We start from the raw sequence: 26,976 nt of genomic DNA, 5'->3' as shown, positions 1-26,976 counted from the left end.
TTGTTTTAAAGTACTAAATCATGTTAGTTGCAGTACGTTAATAGACAACTTTCTAAATTTGACGTCGACAAATAAAGTTGCCCTTACAATGGTAGGAATTACATAACCAAAATAAACTGAATCGATGGTGACATGATGATAATTTTAATTAGAAATAATAAATTTTATAATTTTAATAATTTAAAATTTTATTATGAAAAACAGTATGTACACAAAAATTTTATAATTTTATTTAATAATATGGTTATAATTTATTTCATTTTTTATTCGCTGCATAATCTGTGACTGACATAGTAACAATCTCAGGTAACAATTCTATAAAATCTATATTTAGTAAAAAAATTGATCTTTTTTTGTTGTAATAATCTGTGAACACAAAACAAACGTTTATTATTTGATACATTGTTTTCAATTTAATTAATTTTTGAATAAAGCATACACGTTTAATCAAAAATATTTTTTTCTATATGTTAGAGAAATTGTTAAAAATAAAAGTAATAACTGTTTATGTTAATAAAATCATTACAACATAACCTTTATGATGTCAGTAGTAAGTTAAAATTTGTAGCGCACTTACAATTTTACATCGTTATATTTTAAGTTTTCGTTATTAAAAATTTTCATAACATTATAATTTTAGAGTTACTATTTTCATATGTGACATTGCTATGGACGATGACTATAAAGATTATAAAAAGAATAAACCACAACAAAAACTTTATAAACCAGGTAGTGGACCTTTAAGAAGATCGAAATATGGTTCGGATGCTAGGATGGAGTCTTATGATATAGATGAAGGCCTCAAGGGCAGAAATAGGAGTCATTATGGCTCTGTGAATTCAGTGAATGGTGATACTGAAGTATATAAAGAGCAAATGGTTAGCAATCGATATCGTAAACCAGAACAACAACTCTACCAAGCCAGGTCAGGAGATTCATATTATGAAAACGATAGACCACCTAAGACACAAACACGCAGTGATCATTCTAGTCATTACAAAAGACCAATGTCGGGTAAGCAGGATAATCACGGTGGTAATGCAGGGTCATATCATACAAATTCCAGAAAGGACCCACAAATTAAAGGTGGCATGTCAAATGATATAAACTTTAATAGACAATTTAACCAGGAATCAATATCAAGATCATCATCGCCTGCGAAGAGTGTCCATGGTATGAATTCTCTGGAACGCAACAGAGATAGTAGAAGTATGGAAACATGGGCAGGGAGATATAAATCTAATTCTGGTGGAAAACCTCCTTCGGGTCGGAGAAATTCTGCAGGGTTTTCTGGTGAGCCACGTCATAAACATGTAGTAAACTTGGATAATATACCTCCAAGATTTAGGAAAAAATATTTAGAACAATCTGGTCATCACAGCATTGAAAGCATAGATCAATTCAATAGAGGTCCGCATAATGATCTATCTCAATCTTCATATGGTTCTGGTCAGACACAAAGTTCTTGTTGGTCTCAAACTTTACCATCTCGAGGCAGGGGTCGGTTAAGGGAGCATGAGCACTTTGACAGAGAGAAGTTTATCAACTCTTATTTAAAGAACTATGATGTTCATAATTCACATCGATCAACACCAAGCAGTTCTTATACAAACTTGTATGAACCACATGAAATGGAAAATAGAAATATACACAAGCAAAATGAAAATCACCAATCAAATAATGAGGTTTATGAAAATGGTATGTTTTATAATATTTATAGGTGACTCCTATGATTTGCCCACTTCTTATGAAATAGTAATTTAATGGAAATATTTATCTTTCAGTGTCCAAAAATGGGATGAATAACTATGTGAATGATACGGACAAAGATGTGAGCATAAATGAAAGTGAAAATTCAAAGGACACTGAAACATTTCCGACCAGTCTTTCTGATATGACAAACTTGGTAGGAGTTGGTTGTTTGCTATCAAAATATCATTTTTTCTTGATTTTGAACAATTTTTATTTTAATAACTCCTTTTCGGAAGTCATCATTTATTAATTTAATTAATGTATAATATAAATACCTTTACTATTTTACCATCTAGGTGTGGCAAATGATAGAAATGTAATGAAGGTTAAAAAAGTGTGAGAACTTTGCATTGTCTTTGTGCTTAGTACAATTTATTAAATGAGAAAAAACTGTTTTGAAGGCAATTATTTATGTTTTGTAATACACATTGATTATATTTATAGGATTGGACTGAAGAAGTTGAAAAGAATATTAAATTAGATGAAATCTCAGAAACATCAACAAGTTTTTCTCAAAGTGTGAAGCCTTTACAGGAAGTTAAAAAAACGGAATCTAAAGACCCTAAAAGGCGATCTCGCAGACGAGATAGAAGGTGTAATTTTTTTAATATTTTCAATTTATAAATTTTATTTTGATTTAAATGTTTTTTTATTTACAAAACAAGAATTAAATTATAACATTACTATTTGCGTTATTATGTCAATGACATTAAAGTGTTTTTTTATTTGTATGTTTAGAAGCAGCAGTCGGGGACAAAAGAATTCAGAAAAGAAGGATCTTAATAGAAAGGACAGTAATGTAAGCATCCAAAATGAACCAGAACGAAACCGCAAAGACAGTAATGCTAGTATTCAGTATGATATGAATCTTTCTGGACTAAAACAGCGGGAAAGAGAGAGAAGAGACAGCCATCGGAGTAATCGCTCATCAACAATTGGGAATAGCAGGGATGACTTAGACAGATGGAGGTCTTTACGTTCATACAGTCGAGAACAAAGCACTGAACGGTATATATTACAATTTACGAAAAAAATTTATTCAAAGGATAAACTCCCAAAGATATTATTAACACACAACATATTTATTCATACATAAGTGTTAGCAAATAGTTTTTATCAGATTGGATATGAGTACATTATTTAATTATTGAAATGGAATTTTATGAGATATTATATTAGATTTGTTGTATATGTTTTATGTGTTCTCTACTTCTTATTAAGTACCTAAAATTAACTAGTGTGAGCATCAATAGGTATCAAATAATCTTATTACATATTTTAGGAGAATAGTCTCACAATGTAACAGCAGAGATACATCAGTTAACAGAGCTTTAAGTCCTCGGGACAGCGAAGGATTTAGAGTTCCATCAATGGCACCTAAGAGTGGGAATTGGTCTGCAACAAATCAGGTATGACCTATTTTTCTTCACATTTCTTTTTTCCTATAATATAAAAAGTACTGTATAATTTACCACAATAATGCAATTTTTGTGCTCCAGAAGAGGAACGAGAGTTCTTGGGCGAGCGGTCGTCAATCGAGTGCGGAGAGGAGGCGTCACTCGCCCGCCCCGAGCGTAGCAAGTATAGACCCGGCCAGCGAGAGTGTAGACGCGGGCTCAACAGCCACGGGCAGCGGGCGCAGGTCTCGCAAGCGCGCCGGCCGCAGGCGCGGGAGGAACGCCGAGAACGTACAGCCGTCACCGCATCCACCAGGCTCTACACCCGCTCCGACCAATATCAACTGGCGCGAAGAAATACTTGAAGCGAAAAAACACCAACCTCACGATAGGTTAGTTATTTCCTTTTTTGGCTTGTGTGTTATTTAACTTACGAAAATGTAGTTTATGTTGCACTATGAGTAATTAATGTTGTTGCTCTAAAAGTGGTTGCTCTTTCAATGTTTAATTACAAAAATATATGTAGTGGAATATAAAGGATTTGTTTTTGTTTCAAGTTACATTTGTATTTTGTATTTCTTACTTGTATATTATATTTTTTTTAAATTATTTCTTTGTAGGGCACAAGAGAATTCTCATCAACGTAATAGACTAAATAGTGTTCTATCAGACAAATCAGTCAGTGATGTTTCCTCATCACAACCAGGACTATTGGTGTTGCCGCATGGCTCTTCCACAAGCTCTCATAAAGATCAAGTGTAAGTTCTTATTTTTTAACCGACTTCAAAAAAAAGGAGGAGGTTATCAATTCGGCCGGTATGTTTTTTTTTTTATTTTTTTTTATGTATGTACACCGATTACTCCGTGGTTTCTGAACCGATTTACGTGATTCTTTTTTTGTTCGATGCGGGATGGTGTCGAATTGGTCCCATAAAAATTTTATTCGGATAGGCCCAGTAGTTTTTATTTTATGAGCATTTTTGTCTGTATTTGTAAATGTTGCAAGTGCAAGTTTCAAGTCGGTTGTTTTTAACGCAGTTATTGACTTGTGTTGCTATAATTTTTTATTTGCTAATATTATTATTGTGTCATTAAAAATGATCTGTTTGTATAAAGACAACTAATTTTTCCAGGCGTGGTGGTATTAATGGACATCAAAAAACACTATATGACCATCACAACCCATCTAAACCTATCATTGTGCAAACTAATTCCACAAAACCAGACATGAGGATGGATAGAGGTAATCTTAATTATTTAAATTTATTGTAAATATCTGTAATGTTTCATTAATAGCCTAAGCTCTTGATGGAACAGCATATTGTACAAGTTATTAATTTAATAACATACATATTTTGTATAAGTTAATTTAATAAAATGGCCTCGTTTTTTTAAGGGCCTAGGCTACTTATTAACGTACGTAACGTACACTAACTGGTGTACAGTGACTGGGGCGAACTTGAGGACAAAATCATGTATTTCTAAAGCTTATGTGTTTTATTAAACATAAACAACATCACGGCATGCACTCCGTAATTTTCGCGTGAAAAAGTTACATCAATAACAATTCATTAGTTTTTACACACACACATTCAATGAAATAAATTAAATTCTTGCAATATATTGAGTAAGAAGTTGGATAGATAATAAAATGGTGACTCGTGATAACTTTATTGTATGGGAACGATGCAGGTGTGAAAGAGACGTCCCGCAACGGGCTCGGGTACGAGGTGTGCTCGGCGGGCGAGGCGGCGCGCGCGGCGCGGCACGTGGCGCTGCTGCAGCAGGTGGAGCGCGCCGACGCGATACTGAAGACGCACACCGTGCGCGGCCCGCTCGCGCTCGCGGCCAACTGGCAGGACGTGGCGGAGACTAGGTAGTGTAGCCGGCCAGCGATGTAATGATTGCTTTTGACGTGACAACGTCTTATTCGATAGAGCCAGCTGCACGCACGAAAAAACATGACTCATGCGGCGTTACCTCGCTCTGAGGCGTGTAAGGTTTGAAGTGCAAGCGACAAAGGAGCACAATCGGACGTTGTCACGTTCAACTATCGTCAGTAAACCGACTTTACAGACAACCAATTTTTTTTTTTTATTTCGATCTCTCTTGTTTTTAATAATGCATTGCCAGTATAGCTTTTAGGGCCGATTTTTCAATGCTAGGATAAAACTTATTCGTCGAATAATGCATAAAACTACCATTTTAAAAACGTATTCTAATTGCCCGTATTTGACAGTTTACGTGACATTTTAATATTATCGTGTAATACTTTATTGGACGGATAAGTTTTATCCAAGCATTGAAAAATCGGCCCTAAATATGGTTTAGGTTTTATTAGCTTTGCCATGTTACGATATAAAATAATTATATTTTAGCATTATTTTTCATTTGTGTGTATTTATTTTTGCAGGAAGTTTTTACAAAGTGCTCTACAAAGACTGCTCATGTCTGATCTCAAATTTTGCCAAGCTGATAACATAGAACAACAATTTTGGAAAATTCTTTATTACCATTTCATTGAAACGCTAAGGAAAAGCATAACACAAGTGACACCAGAACAAAAAGTGGAAATAGTGAAGTTAATAAACACAATTATAGATGAGGGTGTTATCTTTTTCGAGAATCTCATACAAATGTTAGAGAAAACATATAAATTCAACACTGAAGATTATTTAAATGAAAATCACGCATTACCACCGAAAGGGCTGGGCTATGTTGGCCTAGCTATGGTTTCAGTACAAAAACTGTATGTATTCCTCGGGGACTTAGCTAGATATAAGGAACAAGTGAATGAAACAAATAATTATGCTAAAAGTAAATTCTGGTACACAAAGGCGCAGCAAGTTAATCCTAAAAATGGTCGACCATATAATCAGCTGGCCATTTTAGCTATTTATGCTGTAAGTACATTTTACCATAAAGTATAATATTCATGTTACGAAAATTATTATAGTATTTACACACAAGTTTTAAATCTTAACTTTTATATTTCCAGAGGCGAAAACTGGATGCAGTTTATTATTATATGAGAAGTTTAATGTCATCGAATCCATTTCAATCTGCAAGAGAAAGTTTACTATCACTTTTTGAAGAAAATAGGAAAAAGGTATGTGTTTTGTGGAATTCATTTTACAGTTATTTTTAAACTTTGTATAATTATACCTTACTAGCGGTCCGCCCCGGCTTCGCCCGTGGTACATATTTACGTTTTCTCTACATAAAAACCATCCTCGTACTTCAAGGGATATAATAAAAAAAGAATTATCGAAATCGGTTCAGCCGTTCTCGAGTTATGCGCTTACCAACACATTTTGCGATTCATTTTTATATATAAGATTTATCCTGGGCATAAAATAGGATACTTTTTATCTCGGAAAAATACCTAGAAAAAAATAAATCTTAATTTTTCCGCGCGGACGGAGTCGCGGACGAAAGCTAGAGAATAAATGACTAAAATGGTCACGCAGTACGAGGCGGCGGAGCGCAAGCGGCGCGCGGTGGCCGAGAGCAAGGGGGCGGAGAGCGCGGGGGCGGAGTGCGCGGGGGAGGGCGGCGCGGCGCGGCGCGAGCTGTGGGTGCGGCCCGGCGCCGTGCGACCGCACACGCACCGCATGGACCAGCACGACTTCGATGCTATGACGCCCGTCGAGGTAACATAGCTTAACTTAACTTCGAGCACGCTCCATCTTAGGCCACATCTCAGCTTTCCATCAGGCGAGATAGTGGTCAAGCGCTTTCCTATCACACAATAAAATAAAAAAAACTATATACTATTAAAAATGTTTTATTTTTAACCTATTCTCAATAAAAAAAAAGTGGAAGATGATTATGAAAGTAAATTACTACTGGTTGAAATTCGGTTACTTACACAAAGAAATACACAAGAAATGCTTTGACGATTATTGTTATCGTTATAGAAAATTGAATATATTTATCAAAGATTTTAAATTCATTTTAAAATAAATATATAGCAGCAGGCATATATTTGGGGTATATTATGAGGGGGATATTATTAACAGTTAACACATTGTTTAAAAATATTGTTTGTTTCAGTTGAATAAAACCTTTATAACTGCGTATTTGCATGTTCACGGAAAGTTAATAACAAAAATTGGGTAAGTATTTCGTTTTTTACTGATTTTCATATAATATGATACCTTTATTATAAGTGTTTTGGTTTCCAATGGGTCTGTTAGTTCCAATGATGTAAAACTATAATTTTAATTACATTTTTATTGCTAAATTGGTAAGATTCTTTCGCCATTTGATTAATTTTTATCTTAATACATTGATATAATCTACTAATATTAAATTGCGTGCGTGTGAACGTACACGAATCCCATTGCGTGCGTGTACGGGCACTTATCTAGTGTCTGCCTATACAGGGTGTCCCACTGTTGGTATACTAAGCTCAAAGGAGGCTATAATAGTTTTGCATACGCTGAGTACGTAAAAAATACTTATAAAATTCCAGACGCATTTTTTTTGAAATAGATGAATGCTTAAAACTCTATATGAACACCCATAACAAGCGAGCCGCCCAACTTTGCCACCAGCACGTGAGCTATCTATTTTCATAGACAAACTACTCACATTAGAGAAGCGGTATATGCCGGCTGCGCGAAGCTAGAAAAGAAAACATGGATTTTCAGGAAAAATTTAGCAAAAAATTTTTGACGTAATTTTGTTGTTTTAAGTATTTTTTACGTGATCAGTGTATGCAAAACTACAAGTTCCTTCGCGCTTAGTATACCAATTATAGTGGGACACCCTGTATACTTGTACTGATCCCATCGTACGTGTGTGGGTACATACAGCATGGAGACGTTCGAAGAAAGCGCGACGCAGATGCTGGGCCAGTTCCGCGCGCTGCTGCACCGCCAGCCGCTGCCCACGCCGGCCGCGCGCCTGCTGCAGCTCACGGCGCTCAACATGTTCGCTGTGGAGACTAACGCCGCCTATCTTAAAGGTACCTTAATTCACTATTACTACCACTACATAGTATAAAACAAAGTCGCTTTCTCTGTCCCTATGTCCCTTTGTATGCTTAAATCTTTAAAACTACGCTACGGATTTTGATGCGGTATTTTTGGAGTGAAAACTTCTTTAGCGGCGTTGAGCACTTTTTCTGTAATGGGTATAAAATCTTAAACTCGCGTCAGGACACGTGACCTGATCGAAAAAGCGTAAGACGGATGGATATCAAACATGCTCAACGTTAATAATCAAGTTTTCACTTCTGCCGGCACTCCCGGAGTGCAACCCGTCTTTTTTTAATAGATAAAGTGATTCAAGAGGAAGGTTTACAAAGCGGGCGAAGCCGCGGGTGGTAAGCTAGTATGGATTATAGGTAAATCTCACGAGGAGTGTGGCAACGCATTGATTTATCCGATTTATGTATAGTTCCTTTAACAATGTACGACATAAAGCAGATCAACCACAGCACCCAACTAAAGCATTTTGTATCTGTCTAGCTTTAATGCTGAAACTAAAATTTTTAAAAAATAAAACTAAACACAGCTGAGCTTTTGTTTGAAAATTACCTTATTGTTTTATTAAACAAAAAAAAAAACATTTATTATAAAAATTGTTAACACCTTAATAGGTCTACCGAAATATAATGCGCTAAATTGCATGCAACAATTACGAATCAAAAGTTTTCGAAAGTTTGCAGTCTAACAGATTTACTAACTTACAGCAAAATATATAAAGATATTGGATCAAACAGTTTCAATCTGCAATGATTTGAACCCGGGACCTCTATTATACATAAAAAATTGTTTTCATAATAACTTGTTACAATTCCAGCGTCATAAGCGCTGTAATAAAGACACTGCCTGAAATCGTTTTCAAATTTAATGGAAGTTTATCCACAATGTTATTGTGTATTAATGTATATTTACTTAAAACCTTTCACTGTCTATTATATACTAACTTTTAAATTCAAAATTAATTAATTAAAATTTTATAAAAAAAAATGTTCGTAGGTTATACCTGTCCTTTAATTTTTAGCCGAGTTACGCATAATACAATCGTAGCTTTTAATTAATTCAAAGCTACTGTCATCGAAATCTTCCACTAAAAATCGAATTCCCTAAAAAACAATAAAATAATTTAGATATAAATATTTTGACCGTACGTCGCTGATATCCTTATAATTTGTGTTTTGGAAATACCCGTGGAGCATCACGCCGGCCGGCCGTCTACATTATGGATGAATCATTAAAATGCGGGCTAAAAATTCTTGAGGGTTATTAGAGCCTATGGAAAGTTACCTATTGCCTTATTACTAAAATCCTGACGCTTTATAAGACTTCGATATTAATTGTTGATAGAATTCAAAGAATGATAATTTAATAGTCCTATCATTTGCGATACAAAAGTGGTGTAATAATTACACCACTTTTGTAATACAAGTTAATTATTAACTTAAATAAAAAAAAATAAAATAAAACCTTGGATTTTTAAATGAAGAAATTGTATAGTGGAATCCATGGATGAATTCATAGTATAGGTACTTTGTTTTTGTTTTTTCTGGAACCGCTCTTTAATACTCAGATATGTACATAATATGAAATAATATATTTTATCATTGCGAGTTGTGAGTGATATGAAAGGAATTATAATTGTTGTATTACTGTAGGTAAACTTTACACTTATTGAAATATGATTATACAATTATGATCATTTTAATAGACGACCAATTGTCGTAATTGATCACGATACGCCCGCGCCGCTCAGAAGACTTTTGGCTTCTACCCTGCGGCAATCAAAAACATCTGTTTCATTATTCATATAGATTATCATTTGAATAACGATAATTTTTATTGTCCTTAGATAAATATGCAATAATCCAACGAAATCACTAGTCAAACAAGTAATTGCAACTATGCATATAACTATATCCTTTTTTTCTACTATCAAGTTATGCCATCTCAATTCTCAGCTAGTTATGCTGGTAAATTTGTTTTAATACATCTGACTTCGTATATTATCGGTATATTTTTTGGATCCCTTTGAATATTCAGACTCTGAATCGAGTTGTATGTAGCTCTTAACTTTTAACTTACAATAGCAACCCAAGTGTATTACGTTACTTCTTAAAAGTCATTAGCCAATTTATTCAAGGAATATGGCATTTAACAATGTATGTACATTTTTATTTACAATGTGTATCATATACGAGTAAACAATGGTCCTATCATTTTTGTACGGTGCGTGGTAAAACGCTTTTTTCCACTTTCCTACCAAGCGAACCGCAACAAAACAATCCTAGCAAGAAATTTCTTAGAACATTCTTATAAAACTCGTAAAGAAAAGGTCACGGAAGCGCGCACATTATAATTATATTCTTTGATTGCACCATGGATTGTAATATGTAGTATAAACGGAGAATTAAAAAATCACTAGGATTTTTATAATTCAAAACATTTCAAATTTAAAAATACACAAAAAATTCAAAACGGCACAGGTTGGCAAAATTGACGCGATTAAGTTGTTTTAATATCAAGTTATTTGGATGATAAAATACGATAAAATTAAATGTTTTTTATCCCAGCTAAATTGCTCTCTACTTTATCATGTTGCGTGTTGCATGCTAATTTGATGATACCAGACTAATAATATCGTGTTCAATATTATCTAATTCAAGCCTCTTAAAAGGTGAGATTACTGTGCAAATACTTGCAATTACCTTCTTGATACGATTCAATTTTATTTACATTAAAAACCATAAATGTAATATGTAGGTCATAATACAGATGGTAATAAGTTTAAAAATAAGTTGCTGTGCATTAAAACTTTGATGCAAGTAATTAGCACTATGTAGGAGACTACTGTAAAAAGGCTTTAAAATAATAATTATTATAAGCGGCGTTCCCGTGGCTGTTCGATGGTTATAACGTTTTCTAATTATATGTTATTGAAGGTTGATGCACTGTACGAATGGCGCCCCGAGTGTTCGCAAGCTGCGTTATGCATGCTTTTGATGGTTCAGGTTCAACAAACTAACTGAGAAACCCGCCATGACGCTAACTCTATTATGTGGAATCACATTTTAACATTTTTATATGTTTCACAATTTGTCTTAGATTGTTTGACTATCGGAATTAACATTCTTCAACTAATTAACCGTTTTTTATTATTTCGCATCAAGTTTAAAATGACGTAATATCTCCTATTTTATAATTGAAAATTTAAATATACATTGGCTATACGATAACTTTATTGTAGATGACTTGCAACTCTGTCGCTCTTATTGAAAATTTATATGGAAAACAAATCTTTAGTGTAGGTTTAAAAACAGCACATATAGTTTATTTACGATAACATTAACTTTATTATATAGGTAACGTTCCGTTCGCAGGTGCAATCCGTGCAGTGTATTTTTAGTTATCTATTTTTAACTTACCGGTCCTGAGAAACCTTCGACTAATAGTCGGTCATCGTCTATCATATATCTATTCTTATCTCATGAAGTGAACACGTTTTCTTAAGAAAATTATTGGTTGTGTATGTAAACTATAATCTACTGTATCTATTTCAGATATTACACTTTTCATAACTTAATGCAGGTGTTTATAGCGAATATTTATGCAGGAACGAATATAAATTAAGATAGAGTTATCATTTTTTAATACTTCGTAAGCTGTAATAAATCTTAGTCTATGAATGCATAAAGAGCCGAAGGGTTATAACCCTTCGGCTCTTTATATTATTGACTTATTATGTACTTTATAGGTATTACCATAATACTTCGTAAGCGGACATCCATTATCATTCAGACCAATTCAAAATGCCACGGAGATTTAATAAGGGTAATACATTTCTATGCAGAACGTGTTCTGGATTCGAAAGATCAACAAACGGCGTCTTCGAATCTTTCTTTCTTCGTCGTAGTTATTTTTAGATCGTTACGGTTGCCCTGTTACATATTATGAGAACATTGTTACTAAGTGATTACGTATGGGAATATTGGGATTGTAATGCACTTGGTATTAAAAAATACAATATTTTATAAAATAAAATGTTTTTACCTCACTGTATTATAAAGCTAGTAATACATTAGTCTTTTAAAGTATTACATTACATTAGTCTCTTAAAATATTACAATCAACTTTATAATGCAGTATCTTTAAACATAAAGCGCTTATACGAATATTTCTGGGTTCGATTGAATATAAAACGAGGAGTTCATCTATTTGTTTAGAAAATCGATCTATTAAATGCACTGCACTCCTTAATGAAATATGAGCTTTGAAAAATACACACATCCAAAGAGATATAACTTATTTTGAAGCGTAATTTTTAATAAATCGATCAAGATTATGATCCTTCCGAATAATTGGTTTTATCAATATCCAATTTAAGGCTATATATAGTATGTATGTATATATGTATAATAAATAATGCTATCAGGTAGTGAGACCGGCGAGCGCACAGCGTGGCTGGAGTGCGCGCTGGCCGTGTCGCTGCTGATGTTCGGCGCGCTGCTCGAGCGGTGCTGCGCGCTGCTGCCCGAGCCGCCGCACTCGCAACACCACACCGACGCGCTGTCCCTGCTGCCCGCTATTAAGGTCACTTGTTATAGTAATAATATATTGGTTCGTTGTCGACGGAAAAATGTATGGGGCAGGAAGATAACAAGGTTTTACAGAATAGGATACTAGAAAATTCAATAAATTATGTAATTGTATATAATGCACATTACATAGTGTAAATGGTGCATTTACTTTTAAATTAGAGATATTACGAACTGCTATTTACATTATCATTTGTTTAGCTCTCATCTAAATTTTGAATAAGGAAACGATGGGAATTTTTTTACATAACACTCAAATCATTTACAAGGAATTTATTCGTAAAGTGGTGTTGCTTTATTGTTCATATAATTTTATTAGATAATTGTATGCAAGGTCAAAGAACCTTTAAAATGTGTGATTTAAATGTATTAAATTGCAAGCTTCCCGACCATTATGTTACTTATCAAGTCAGGTCGTGATTACTTCGACAAGGTCAACATTGGTGTTTTAAATTCGGTTCGGCTTTGCATTCGAGATGCAATTTATTCGACCATAAGCCCTCTGAGAATCTTAAATTGTTTGTATTCCAGGTGTGGTCCGACTGGATGTTATGTCATAGTAGCGTATGGAATCCACCACCGTCCTTAGACAATTTTGGAACAGAGTGAGTATGTTATAAAGGTTTCCTATATAATTAAAATACTTTAAATAAGCTTTATACTTAATAATTTTATATTTTCATACAGAAACGAGAACGATCCATGGTCATGGCTAGCGAAGTTAATGAATATACTCGAATCGATGGACGACAAATCTATAGAACTGGAAAGTGAAGCTAAAGATGGTGAGCGTGTATTTTTTTCAATGTTTAAGTACATGAATTTATTCAACACTGTTTTGAATTATGAGTGAAAGAAATGTTTTAACTTGGAATTATTAAAATACGCAGTGCAACTAGAAAATCATTGACCATGATACATTAATTCAACGTAAACATATTATCTTACTGTCGACTGTCGTAACTATACGCAATACATTTCGTCGGGGAAAATGTCACTCCCGGGAAGGACATAATATGACACGGAAAAAACTTGTTGTTTGTCTTAACCCAGATAAGCCTGAAACTAAAATTTTCTGAAAATTTTGAAAAAAGTTACATTATTTAGTTTATTAGATCTTATGCAACATAAAAAAAATTATGAAAAAAAATTAAGTGTAAGGCTTTCAGGGAAACAGCCGTCCTATATGTAGGACAGTAGGATAATAAGAGGAAATAAAAGACCATTTATGACAAAACAGAATGTAATCAAAAAGTGTAGTTTATTAGATAACTATTGATTATATTACCCATTGTTATATGTAATTTACTAGATTAACACTATTTATGAATGATATGTTTCAAAACACTTGACACACACTCCAACATCCATAAAACATACCCTAACCGTGTAGCACCAACCCAAGCTTTGAACCCGTACCTAATAGGTTTACCTTTTATGTGCTGTTTGCAGCCATGTCTACCATAGTAGGGGATCATGGCCTCATCTACACTGGTACTGTTACTGGTACTGTTACTGGTCTGCTCTTCAAGAGGAGAAAACTCTAAGAACTTTTTATTTAGAAGTTTAACTAGGGGGCGTACTTTTGTGTATTTGTCTTGCAAATCCAGATTATCATTGACATGAAGGTGGCGAAAAATAAAGTCAAATCTATCCCTAGTCATAGCCGAGCTGATCAATTCATTCTTTGTATCAGGGGAGTTTTCCCAATACATTCTTCTACGGGGGAGCCATGAATAACCACTAACCAACAATATGCCGATGAAACATTTCATATCTTCAGTGGTTATGTCTCCAGGCAAATTCTTTTTGACAGCATATTTATTGCTCTCTGACACCAACAACGAAATAACATCTTCATCTAAGAAGTTTTCAAACCACTCAATTGGGCGCTTATCTTGGCAAGCGCCTTGAACATCTGGCCAATTCACGGGATTTTTTGCCAAGTCCCGTTTTCTCCATGCGTAGGTACGCCTACGTTTAGTTCGACCTGTAGAATCAGAAGGTTCTTCTTCTGTATCACTCACCATATCATTACTTCAGCCGGTTGAAGCAGAATGTTTCGTGGCAAATTATTCAAAGTTACATTATCTTCTTCACCCGAATCTTCGTCAGTGAGACAGTCAGGATCAACAGGAGGAGGTAGAATGCATATCAGTCGTTCTCTATAATCTTCTTCATTATCAGAAACATTTTCTAAAGCATCTAAAATATCATGCGCAGCTAACGGTCTGTAAAGAAAAAGTTGTATTATTGTACTAAAATCATGTATATTATCCTACTGTCCTATATATAGTACGCTAGTATTTGTAACAAGTTATACGTAATTTATTTATATTATTTTGCTAGAATACTTATTTAGTACAAAAGTTAAGGTTATCAACTAGATATTAACACAGAAAAAAACAACTCACGAGTAAAATATAACTTTTTATACATACCTGTCATTTGCCATGTCTGCAACGCACTTTTATTACACACTTATACGGTAAAATATAAGGTAAAAACTGTTAAAATAACTGTCTTTTTATTTTTTCTAATAAAGCTGACACGTTTCTTAGTGCAAATCATAAGACTAAATAATCTTAGATAAAGAGGGTATTCTGATATTTTTTTTTATTTCAACTGTCCTAAATATAGGACAGTAGGCTTATCTGGGTTAATCATACAATCACATTTTTAATGGAAATCGTGTGTTATATGATAAATTTATGAGTCACGCCGAATAACAAGCGTTTTAAAGGAATATTATTTTTCCATACAATAAAAAAATATTTATCATTTTATAATGTTGTTATGTAATTGCGTCCGTCCTTTCCGTGACGAGCGACGGCATATAAGGGTACGCGCAGACAGAGAGCGTTCTGCGTTCCGCGTTCTGCGTTCTGCGTTCCGCGTTCTTTGTAATGTGAAGGATCTATAGCGCGCACACAGAACGCAATTAGACCGCGGCGGTCATTCGGAACGCTTGCGTTCTCGCGTTCTCTGTACAGAATTACAAAGAACTCGCGTTCTCGCTATGGCTGGTCCGTCTTCTCCAATTGGTATCTTGTTTTTCTATTTCAGATTTTACATAGTCATGTAACTCATTGAAGCTATTTATTGACATTCGAAAATAAATATAAAATCTCTCTTCATCTTGAAGCAGCTCAGGGATAAGAATACTAAATCCTCCCATATCATCTCGTTTCGTGTTGATAGGGTGTACCCAACATTTTCTACTTTTTTTTGACTCCTCTAGACTCCACAAAAGCAAGGCTTCATCTTCGGAAGATGAACTTTCGAGAGACATGTTTCTCGTGCGGAGAGTCACGAAATAGAACGCAAATGTCTTGAACGGCTCCTGTGTGCGCTAGAACGCAGAACGCAGAACTGACGAACGCAGAACGCAGAACGCGGAACGCAGAACGCTGTATGTCTGCGCGTAGCCTAAAGTGCTCGCATTGATCGTGTTTGTGCGATTGCATTTTGTGGGAATGTTTAAGTTTGTAATTATAAGTTTTAATGTTCATTCTGATAAATTATGATGCTGCATATGACAATAATAAATGTAGTGTTTGTTTAAGTAATGTTTTTCGAGTGTACGTGTGCATATATGTAATTTTTTTGGTGCACTAGCGAAAATGACTTGAGATTAATTTTAGCATGACAGGTGACTTTGTATTTGTCTTAACCATGAGATTAACGTCGTAGAGGAAAAAAAGGAAAACACCCAAGCTTTGCAATTTATTTATTGATACCCTCGCGTCGTCATGTCATATGAAGCATCGGAGATTATAACAACCATAGAAATCTAAATAACAAAACACTATGAAAACCACTGTCGTTAAACCGATAGCTTAAAACAGTACACACAAGAAAACTATGCCTTATACAACATTATAGTAAAAGAATTAAAATCCTATTATCGATATTAAAACCATAACCCCTCTACTAGGTTACATATGCGTGCGTCTCGCGGAGGACGCGTCGCTGGTGGGCTTTATCCCACTCATGTTTATGTCTTTTCCCCTTTTTTAGCATTTCAACATACTCGTTAAAGAAATTGCAATCTTTTAAAATAAACCATAACTCGTCTACTAGGTTACATATGCATGCGTCTCGCGGAGGACGCGTCGCTGGCGGGCTTTACCCCACTCATGTTTACGTCTCTTCCCCTTTTAAAGTGAAACTTTTATTACATCGTCTCAAGCTTTTTGGTCTGTGTAGCGCATGTCGCGTGTATCGCGTCACGCGACATGCGCTACACAAAGCAGTGTTCGGAACCGTTCGAACAGTTTCACTTTTACCGTGGTTTCATAAAACCACACAACATTTTTTTAGCATTTCAACATACTCGTTAAAGAAATTGAAATCCTTTAAGATATTAAAACCATAACTCGTCTACTAGGTTACATATGCGTGCGTCTCGCGGAGGACGCGTCGCTGGCCGGGTTCACGCCGCTCATGTACATGGAGCCGGGGGTCGCGTGGGTTCGCGCCCAGCCGCCGCTGCCGCACCACGCCGCTGAGCACGCGCTAAGGACCAGGAAACTGCTGTTCTTTGGCACCGAGTAAGTGCTTATTGACGTGACAACGTCTTATAATTCGATAGAGCCGGCTGCATGCACGAAAGAACATGACTCATGCGGCGTTACCTCGCTCTGAGGCGTTCCATGTGTGGCTTGAAGTGCAAGCGAGAGCGCGGAACGAGCGACAAAGAAGCACAATCGGACGTTGTCACGTTCAAATATCGTCAGTAAACCGACTTTACAGACAACCAATTTTTGAGAGGAATGTAGGTAAAAGGCAGGCAAAAAGTATTCAAGGCGAGAGTCAAGGACGAGAAAGCTGCTGTTCTTTGTACCTTAAAATGTTACCCATTTTATAAAAAAAAAAAATAATAATTACTGCTCCCTGTTCCGGCTCCCTATAAAAGGTTGGAGAGGTATTAAACCTCTGCATACATTCTGAGGACTATAACGAAATATAGTTAAAAATTTGTACTAAAGAAAGTAGTCTTTACATAAATATATGATCTATACAGATAGAATATGTATTACTTATAAAAGGAAAAATAGATAACGTAGAAAAATAAATAGATTTTATGCATTTAAACAAACACAAACAATTATTAATGAATAGTAATGACATTCTTTCATAATTTAATTGTTTACAGATATCTAGTAGGTGTAGAGCCGCCGGTCTTGAAGTTAGAATACCCAACAGACGCACAGCCCCGCTATGTTAGCGCGGTTCAACAAATACAGCCCAACTATACACAACTACAACATTTGGTAAGATAATAAATTTTGAAACTTTCAATGAAAACGACATTTTCTTAATTTCTACTTTCTAAATTCTAATAATATTGAAGAGTAAAAAGCATAAGCTTTCTTAGTCAGTTAGACTCATATTACAGATAAATTAACTGAAATGAAATCCAACTTGCATATCACTCACTCAGACACAATTTAACATTACACTCACAAAATAACATTCACCAGACTTTCCTTAAATTGCTTTTTGATAAAATTTAGACGGAAGACTCAGAAGACGAAGACAGCACAAGCGGTGCAACAAGCGGCCCCACCAGCCATAGCGAAGGCGTCGACGTTGAGGGAACGGACGAAGTTACAAGGCGATTGTTGCGAAGGAAAGAACAGTTGGAATCTCGGAAGGCGACTCTGGAGAAACGACGACAGAGGATGCAGGTAAATTGTTTGACCTGTATAATGTATGGTAATAAACTATAGTTTAAAAGGATAAGGAAAAAGGAGTATATCCTTTTACACACGATTCAGGTCTCAGATTTACAGTAAAGTACAGTATCTGTCTAATATGATCAGTATCTTTTCTGCATTCTTATGAAATGTATCGTAGTTATAATAGTGGTAAAAGCTGAATTAGAATTTTTATTAAATTATGCATATAGGCACAGTTATAGGTAATTGGGTGCGTCACTCTCACCTTCTTGGTTTTCCCCAACGGAGGTTTTTTTTCCACTTTTTTTAACTGATCACGAAAAATATATTTCTGGATATAATAATGATGTGTCATAAAATGTGTCTGTGCTTCGCTCGTGATAACGTTTTTTCTGATTCATTGAAGTATAAAATTGCTCTGGTTAAAAAATAGCTTTTATTACTCAGCACTTAAAGGGATCGGCAACAATACTTAGAAATCAATTCTTACAGGAAAATTTGGGCTTAATTGTGACAAAGGTCATTCTGCGTTTATTCTCTTGAACTTCGATACAATTCTGTTTAATAACATATTTTTTCTGTTAGCACCAATTTCCATATAAAATAATAATTGTAAAAAGACATATTATGTGAAGCTTTTTGTCACAATTATTAAAATTTTGTTATCGGTATTTCTATAGTTTGTCGTGTTTGTTTTTTATAAAGTTCATTAAAATATCTGCGAGGAATCAGTAATAAGAAAATGAAGCTGTTTAATATATTCCATTTTTGCCTATTTCCTAATGCTTCTAGCTAGATGTGTGTACCTGGAGATGCAGCTACGCTAGCATTTCGCTTGAATATCCATAAAGCACAGGCATTTTATCCTCATTTAATTCCATAAAGCTATTCAACCATTCTATTTTTTCGTATTTGACTCTGATACAAATACCCAGGAGATGGGCAGCGGTTCCGTGAGTGTGGAGATGGAGGGGCAACTACGCGAGTTGATGGCTATTAAGCTTAACTTAACCAGGCATTGCCCAGTAGACAAAGTAACAATTACAAAACGATAACGAAGTTAGAAATCGCAAAAATGTATGGGATTGACATAAGCCGCGTTAGATCACGTGGTCTATCTAATGTCAATCCCATACATTTTTGCGATTTCTAACTTCGTTATCGTTTTGTAATTGTTACTTTGTCTAAGGCCCCTTTATCCTCATCGAAGCTCATAAAACTTACGTCTTAGCCATCCATACTAATATTATAAATGCGAAAGTAACTCTGTCTGTCTGTCTATTACTCAATCACGCCTTAACTACTGAACCAATTTGCATGAAATTTGGTATAGAGATATTTTGATACCCGAGAAAGGACATAGGCTACTTTTTACCCTGGGAAATAGGATAGGTTTTATCCCGGAAATCCCACGGGAACGGGAACTATGCGGGTTTTTTTGACTGCGCGGGCGAAGCTGCGGGTGGAAAGCTAGTCTATACAAATATTATAAAGAGGAAAGGTTTGATTTTTTGTTTGTTTGTTTGTTTGTATGAATTGAATAGGCTCCGAAACTACTTGGCAGATTTGAAAAATTCTTTCACTGTTGGAAAGCTACATCATTTCTGAGTGACATAGGCTAGGTTTTATCCCGGAAATCCCACGGGAACGGGAACTATGCGGGTTTTTTTTTTAAAACGCGGGCGAAGCCGCAGGCGGAAAGCTAGTAATATTATAAATGCGAAAGTAACTCTGTCTGTCTGTCTGTTACTCAATCACGCCTGAACAACTGAACCAATTTGCATGAAATTTGGTATAGATATATTTTGATACCCGAGAAAGGACATAGGATAGGTTTTATCCCGGAAATCCTACGGGAACGGGTTTTTCTCTGAAAACGCGGGCGAAGCCGCGGGCGGAGATCTAGTGATTAATAAAACGTCAACATTTTGTCATACTCTGTTTCCCCCACCCAGGAGATGCTGGGCAGCGGGTCGGTGTGCGTGGAGCTGGAGGTGCGGCCCCGCTGGCTGGTGCCCGACACCAACTGCTTCATCGACCACCTGCCGCTGCTGCGCGCGCTGGTGGCCCCCGCACAGACGTACCAGATTGCCGTGCCGTTAGTCGGTACGTGGCTTATAACTTTATTGTTTCTTTTGACGTGACAACGTCTTATAATTCGATAGAGCCGGCTGCACGCACGAAAAACATGACTCATGCGGCGTTACCTCGCTCTGAGGCGTTCCATGTAAGGCTTGAAGTGCAAGCGAGAGCGCGGAACGAGCGACAAAGAAGCACAATCGGACGTTGTCACGTTCAACTATCGTCAGTAAACCGACTATACAGACAACCAATTTTTTTTTGCTCTTATCACTACTTTTGTCGCTGTAATTCTTGTAGTATTGAATGAATTACTATGAAATTAATAAAGTCACTTTATTTCAAAATTATAAATTATGCATAATAATTGCGGCTTGTTGTTTAATGCAATTCATGAATGTTAAAAAATTATTCCGTTTGGTTTGAAAGTTACAATAATATTGGAATAATGCCAGGCAGTTACAAATAAGCGTGTTTAATTGATAGAAACACTCGTACAACATAAAAAGTTGATAACTGCTTACTGAACTCAAACTGTGACAAAAATAATATTTAGCCCTCGGTCATATAAGAAGGCCCAACAAGTTAAAACAAGGATGATAAGATTAAGTCATACGTGTTTTCTAAACGTAGCCTGATGTGAAAGTCATGTCATATCGCTTTTTCATCTCCAACGCAGTGAAATACTTTGTATTTTGCTATCGAAATGTCTCGTTTCCGCCATTAGTCCTCTCAGTGCGTGCTTGATAAATAAGAAGTAACGAATGGAATAATTTATACCACAAGCCACGAATTTTAAGTTTAAAACAATATTATTTCAACTTATAAATACTATAAATCCTAACCAGTGAGCGAATCTATTTTGAATGATACTCGACAAGCTCTATCAAAACAATTCCTTCTAGAATGTTGAAGAAGCCAGTGAACATCAGCTATTATTTACGCTTAAGTTTATTTACAACTCCTACAATATTGCACATATATAATTATGTTTACACGCGTGAGCAATTAATCAAATTGCATTAAGTAAAAAAACTGTTCACAACACGATAAATCTTTATTACCTCAAACCACGTAGCTCGAACTTCCTGGTGAGTAAGTAACCATAATAATATCATTAAGGTGATCTTTTTTTCATTACATAAGACTTTATAATTTTCAGAAAAGCTAGACTTTTATAATTTTTAAATCGCAGCATCCGTTTTCAACCGGCTTGAGAAAAGAGAAGTAAGAAGGAAAATTGGACTGTATTTTTATTTTTGGGTTTACTACTTCTGAACTTTTCGTCCCAACTGGCTGAATAGATTTTGATAGTTGTATTTTAATTTGAAAAACTAATTTAAATGGGTCCTCACATGTGGTCCTATTCAAATTCGATTCGACGATAGGCAATTTTCTTGAACTGAGAAAGTATTGGATTGTGTAAGCGAGAGTACCTATATAAATAATAGTTTAAAAAAACTAAAAAACATGCTTTTTATAGAAAACCGAACTAAAAAATAGAAAATTTTTATCAAATTAGTGTATTGTCATCGGTCCTCAATAAATCTACAAAGTTTGAACGAAATCTGGCCGTTTAAAGTGGGTCAAAATCGCGCCCAAAGTAGTCGGTTACAAACATACAGGTGAAGCTAATATAAAGCGTGTAAAAAAGACGTGTGGCACTCGGGGACTGCCGCGGTAAAGCTATTGCATGCTATCGTTTATGTAATGTTTATGTTATCGTTTTTCGTTACTAAATTTCTGGATTTGGTCCCCGCGCTCAAGGCCAGCGATAGAAACTATGCAATCTATATTATAAAACTCAAAGGTGACTGATATAGTGATTTATCAACGCACAGCCCAAACCACTGGACGTATCGGGTTGAAATTTGGCATGCAGGTAGATGTTAGGACGTAGGCATCCGCTAAGAAAGGATTTCCCGAAATTCTTGCGGGAACGGGGAAAAACATGGGATGCATGTACAAAGTCGTGGGCGGAAGCTAGTAGCTTAATAAAAGGGATATGTTTGTGTAGTGATGACGGAACTGGAGGGTCTCTGCAAGTGTGCGCGGCTGGGCTCGGCGGCGCGCGCCGCGCTCGCGTGGGTGAGCGGCACTGCTAGCGGGGCGAGCACGGAGCGGGCCCGCCCCGTGCGGCTCGTGACCGCGCGCGGCTCCGTGCTGCCCTCGCGCACCTTCACCGCGGAGGACCACCGCCCCGGACACTCGAACGACGACCGCGTGCTCGATACCGCTATCAATCTACAGGCCAATGTTTCGAGCGAACAAGGTTTGTGATTATACCTATTTTATGAAATTTGAAAGATAAAGCGTACTTAGTGATTTGTTGCTCTTTATAGAAAATATTTATCAACCGTCTAGTTTTATCTTGGTAAGTGTTAAATTTTGGCCAAGCATTGATAATTGCGAAAACTTTTTATTAAGTACATTAAATTAATTCTGTTATGAGGTATTTAACGTGAATTGTATGTGTGTAAAAGTCTGTACGTAATTGTGAGTGTTCTGTTGTTAAGGCGGGGATAGATAAATTTCCATTACATTTAATGCATCTTAATATATGTAAATCTAACCAGTATTAGTAATAAGTAAAACTAGATGAAGTGAATCGATTTTTTATCAGGTGTTAAATCTCACCGAGTGTGTTTTTTGCTTGTAAAATAGTTGCTAATTGAATTAGCGACTATTTTATTACATATCAATCGTGTATAAAATTAAAGTGTCATTTATGGCATCGCTTAAGCTCTGGTGTATACTATACGACATATTTGTGTCTTATATTTCAATCAGAAACATATTTATTATTTTTTATTTTAAAAAATAACTACCTGTTATTCACTTCACCCGCGTGATCAAAGCATTTTCCCATTTATAGTACTATATCACTCTAGCTGCTACTGCAACTATCTCCAGACACAAATCATATCCCTAAAATTGCTCCATTGCGATGTGTAAGAAAAATAAATACACTTTCGCATTTAGAACGATATGCATATTACATATTATCCTAATAACTTCATCAATTTTTTTTTAATTGCGAATAGGGAAGCGCTTGACCACAATCTCGGCTGATGTTAAGTTGAGATATAGTCTAAGATGGTACGCGCTTCCCTAGAAGGTGCCTGTGCACTCTACGCTTGAAGACCCCTATATTGTACTCGTCGGGGATTTAGGAAGCAAGCAGCAAGCATTTCAAACATTGAGTTACATGTACTACGTACTAGAGAGGACATCGCTACTACACTTTTTTTTAACACGAGTTAGAGTCAATCGTCTCAAACTCAATTTTTATTTGTTACATTGATTGGTTTTAATCGATAAGTTTATTCATATTTTTTTAATAAGATAAACAATATTTATTTGTTACATTGATTGGTTTTAATTTATAAGTAATAAGAGGCAGAATATCTATAAAGTGTATGACTCACTAGCCGCCCCGCGCCGCCGCGCTTGTCGCACAGATTTTGTTCGTGGTGCCCTCTCTAGTAATAATACCTCAATGATTTCAAATGAATTGTGTAATCCAGCAGATACAAAAGAAGAGAAGGACACGGCGGGTGCGCGGCGCGTGTGCTCGGTGGTGCTGCTGACGGACGACCGCAACCTGCGCGTGAAGGCGCTCGCCGCCGACCTGCCCGCGCGCGACCTGCCCTCCTTCGCGCTGTGGGCCGGCCTCACAACTGAAAACCACACGGTAATAATAACAATAAACAATAAGTTTACGTGACAATAGATATTTCACCCGTGCAATCAGTCAACCCGCGAGTCACCACCTGCCAACATATTTTTACTTTATTTTAGTAGAAAGGCAGGTGCCATAGTTTCCCATAGTCCCCAATACCAGTCCATTTAGCATCCCAATCCATAGCCCAATTATTAAATTTCCATACCCTGCAATAGTCCTACATCGGCCGCGGACTGCCTAGGGCTGTATCTCTATAGTGCAATCATGGGCAGGCTGCGGCTGGTGTCCCACAACACATTAAAATTCTCGAAAGGGCCTCTGCGTGTTGGATCCGTGTCCCCACGTAAGCCTTCCAAAGATCCGGGTACTGTCCTTCTGGTGGTACCCGAGTATTATGGAAATGAGAAAAACAATAAACAATAATACAATAAACAATAAACTTTATTTCCAAAATATAAGATGCATAGAAATTGAAAACCCTTGCTCCCACACTAGGATTCCCTGTGTCGTGGGAACAAGTATCTTCCAGTAGTACAATATATTCCTTATGCTAAGAAAATAAACTATCACATTAAAAATCTTCTACACAAAACAATTTTTTAACGTGATAACGTTTTTAAAATCGTTTTAGTCGGGTGACATGTTCAGAAACTTGTGTCACACCAAAACCTCACGAGCGCGATCGCAGGTATAACGAGAGAGAGACGGACCGATCTCCCGTCTCATCTCGAGCGCTGCCACCAATAAGACGTTATCACGTAAACATCTCGATCGTAAACCTAATTTACAAACAACTAATTTTTTTTTGAAGTGAAAGCTTCTTTAGCGGCGTTGGGTATAAAATCTTAAACTCGCGTCAGGACACGTGGCCTGATCGAAACAGCGTAAGACGGATTTTTTTTAGCCCTTATATTCCATGCGTAAGACGGATACCATTCCAAAATATCAAACATGCTGAACGTTAATAATCAAGTTTTCACTTCTGCCGGCACTCCCGGAGTGCAACCCGTTTTTTTTATACCTAACTAGCTGTGCTCCACGGTTTTATCCGCAGTGCTCCGATCCTGTTGGTCTTAGTGTGATGATATATGGCCTCGATAATTGGGCTATCTAACACCAAAAAAATCGAACCAGTAGTTCCCGAGATTAGCGTATTCAAACAAACAAAGAAACTTTTCAGCTTTATAATATTATTATAGATAGGCAGGCGCTTGACCACTATCTATCTAATAATTATCCTTCCATCCTAATCAGATAATTCCGTTTTCTTTACACTGTATTCATATACATATTTTCCAACCTTCAGTTTTGTATATTTTCTTACCAAAAAGTATGAATGCGGGAAGATATATTTTAACATCCATTCAGTGTTATATTTTTAGTTTTTACTGTTAAGATCATTTGTGCATATCATTAACCGGGAAAGATACAGTCGAGTCTTAGTTAAAAAATGTCTGCTATAATACCACCAAGAACATTGATTTTGAATGATTATGCCATGTATCATTCTTGTATGTAATTAATAAAGCGTGTAATTTGCCGTTTTAGCATATTTATTGAATATAGAAATAGTATAATCTACTATAAAAAAATACACGTTTATAGAAAAATTACCTTTGTCCATTATAGCATAGGTTATTCATAGTATTTATTTGTTTCAGAAAGCGGAATCTTCGTCCGTTGCGAACACTGCCGGCGACGCGAAGTAATGTGCGCGTAAAACGTTCTTTTTAGTTCTAGTTAAAAAATTGTTGATATGAAATCGTAATGCGACACGAATGTTGTATGACATTGTAGTTTTTAGAACATAAATGAAATATTATAATGATAAATTTTAGTCGCCAGAGCTTATGCGACGCCCTGAATGTGTTTCACTTTAGTTTTATAGGAATTGAATAGTATAAGCAAAATAAATACACTAATAGATACATATTATATACATACTTATTAATTAATAATAATGAAATTTTGTTAACCGCTTTAGGACTTCACTTTGGTATTCCTAGGCTTGAGTTTTCATTGTTAGATATAATTTTTATTTTTTTATTATGATGAAATGAAATTGAGTGTTTCCACGTTATCATTTTCAATAAATATTTTGGCGTTTTTGCGTCTTGTTATAAAGTAGACGTGTTACAGTGATTATTGATTAGATAGTTTTATTATTACCGTGAAGTACATAATTCGTAGTGTATTTTTGACAAAAAGGATAATTGCCTTGTTTCGTAGTAAGTAATAGTAACGATAGGTACCTATGAATTTTATTGTTGCTTCTAATTTTAACAATAATTTAGGGCGTGATTTGTCTCATTTTTATTGTGGCTTTAAACGTTTTATAAAACTACCGATAACTAATTGGAGTAGGTACAATGAGTTTTTTAATCTATAAATGTTCAAACTGACTGCAAAGTAGAAGAGTTGTATAAGTAAATATATATTAAATCATGAGCTATATGATGAATTCTATAATCTTTATATACTTTTGTTAAGTGTTTAAAATCTCACTGTCAATGATTCTAAGGAAACGTTCATTATTTTCCATTTTTATTCCATAAAAGTCTATATTCTTCTATTATTTTTGCTAGACATTGAAGTAATTTTAATTGTACACTTAAACAAGTTATTCATATATTTTTACTTTATAGTTAGAAAAAAGTATTATATTGTAATAAAAAAAGATTATAATAAAAATGATGATTTGTAACTATAGAGTTTAATATACACATTCTTTTTCTTTTAGAAAACTTTGAAGCTATTTTCTTTGTCTTAATCATGTTTTAATAAACAATGATCACA

General features: G+C 35.5%; 1 protein-coding gene across 4 annotated transcripts; it reads left to right on the top strand.

Annotated features, from left to right (window-relative positions):
* Window positions 1-353: 353 nt before the first annotated feature.
* Smg6 (Smg6 nonsense mediated mRNA decay factor) lies at window positions 354-26,976 on the top strand. 4 transcript variants are annotated; one of them, XM_090105700.1, is made up of 25 exons: window positions 354-543; window positions 641-1,698; window positions 1,785-1,906; window positions 2,197-2,345; window positions 2,491-2,760; window positions 3,035-3,161; window positions 3,252-3,541; window positions 3,770-3,907; window positions 4,283-4,392; window positions 4,842-5,025; window positions 5,563-6,052; window positions 6,148-6,258; window positions 6,620-6,802; window positions 7,206-7,267; window positions 7,970-8,121; window positions 12,570-12,727; window positions 13,264-13,337; window positions 13,420-13,517; window positions 17,123-17,285; window positions 17,891-18,008; window positions 18,252-18,425; window positions 20,372-20,522; window positions 22,513-22,767; window positions 24,026-24,189; window positions 25,842-26,976. In XM_090105700.1, exons 1-25 carry the CDS (start codon window positions 539-541, stop codon window positions 25,887-25,889), a joined length of 4,854 nt encoding a protein of 1,617 aa, XP_089961826.1. In that variant the 5' UTR covers window positions 354-538; the 3' UTR covers window positions 25,890-26,976. The 4 variants fall into 4 exon arrangements, with proteins under 4 accessions (XP_089961826.1, XP_089961824.1, XP_089961828.1 ...); XM_090105698.1 differs by having other exon boundaries at window positions 24,023-24,189; XM_090105702.1 differs by having other exon boundaries at window positions 354-550; window positions 730-1,698; window positions 24,023-24,189.

This window comes from Colias eurytheme, chromosome 9 (assembly GCF_061535395.1).
Source record: "Colias eurytheme isolate Ceu_HAF_F1 chromosome 9, ilColEury1 Martin Lab GWU primary, whole genome shotgun sequence".
Taxonomy (NCBI): domain Eukaryota; kingdom Metazoa; phylum Arthropoda; class Insecta; order Lepidoptera; family Pieridae; genus Colias; species Colias eurytheme.
This window is presented reverse-complemented; position numbering and strand designations above follow the sequence as displayed.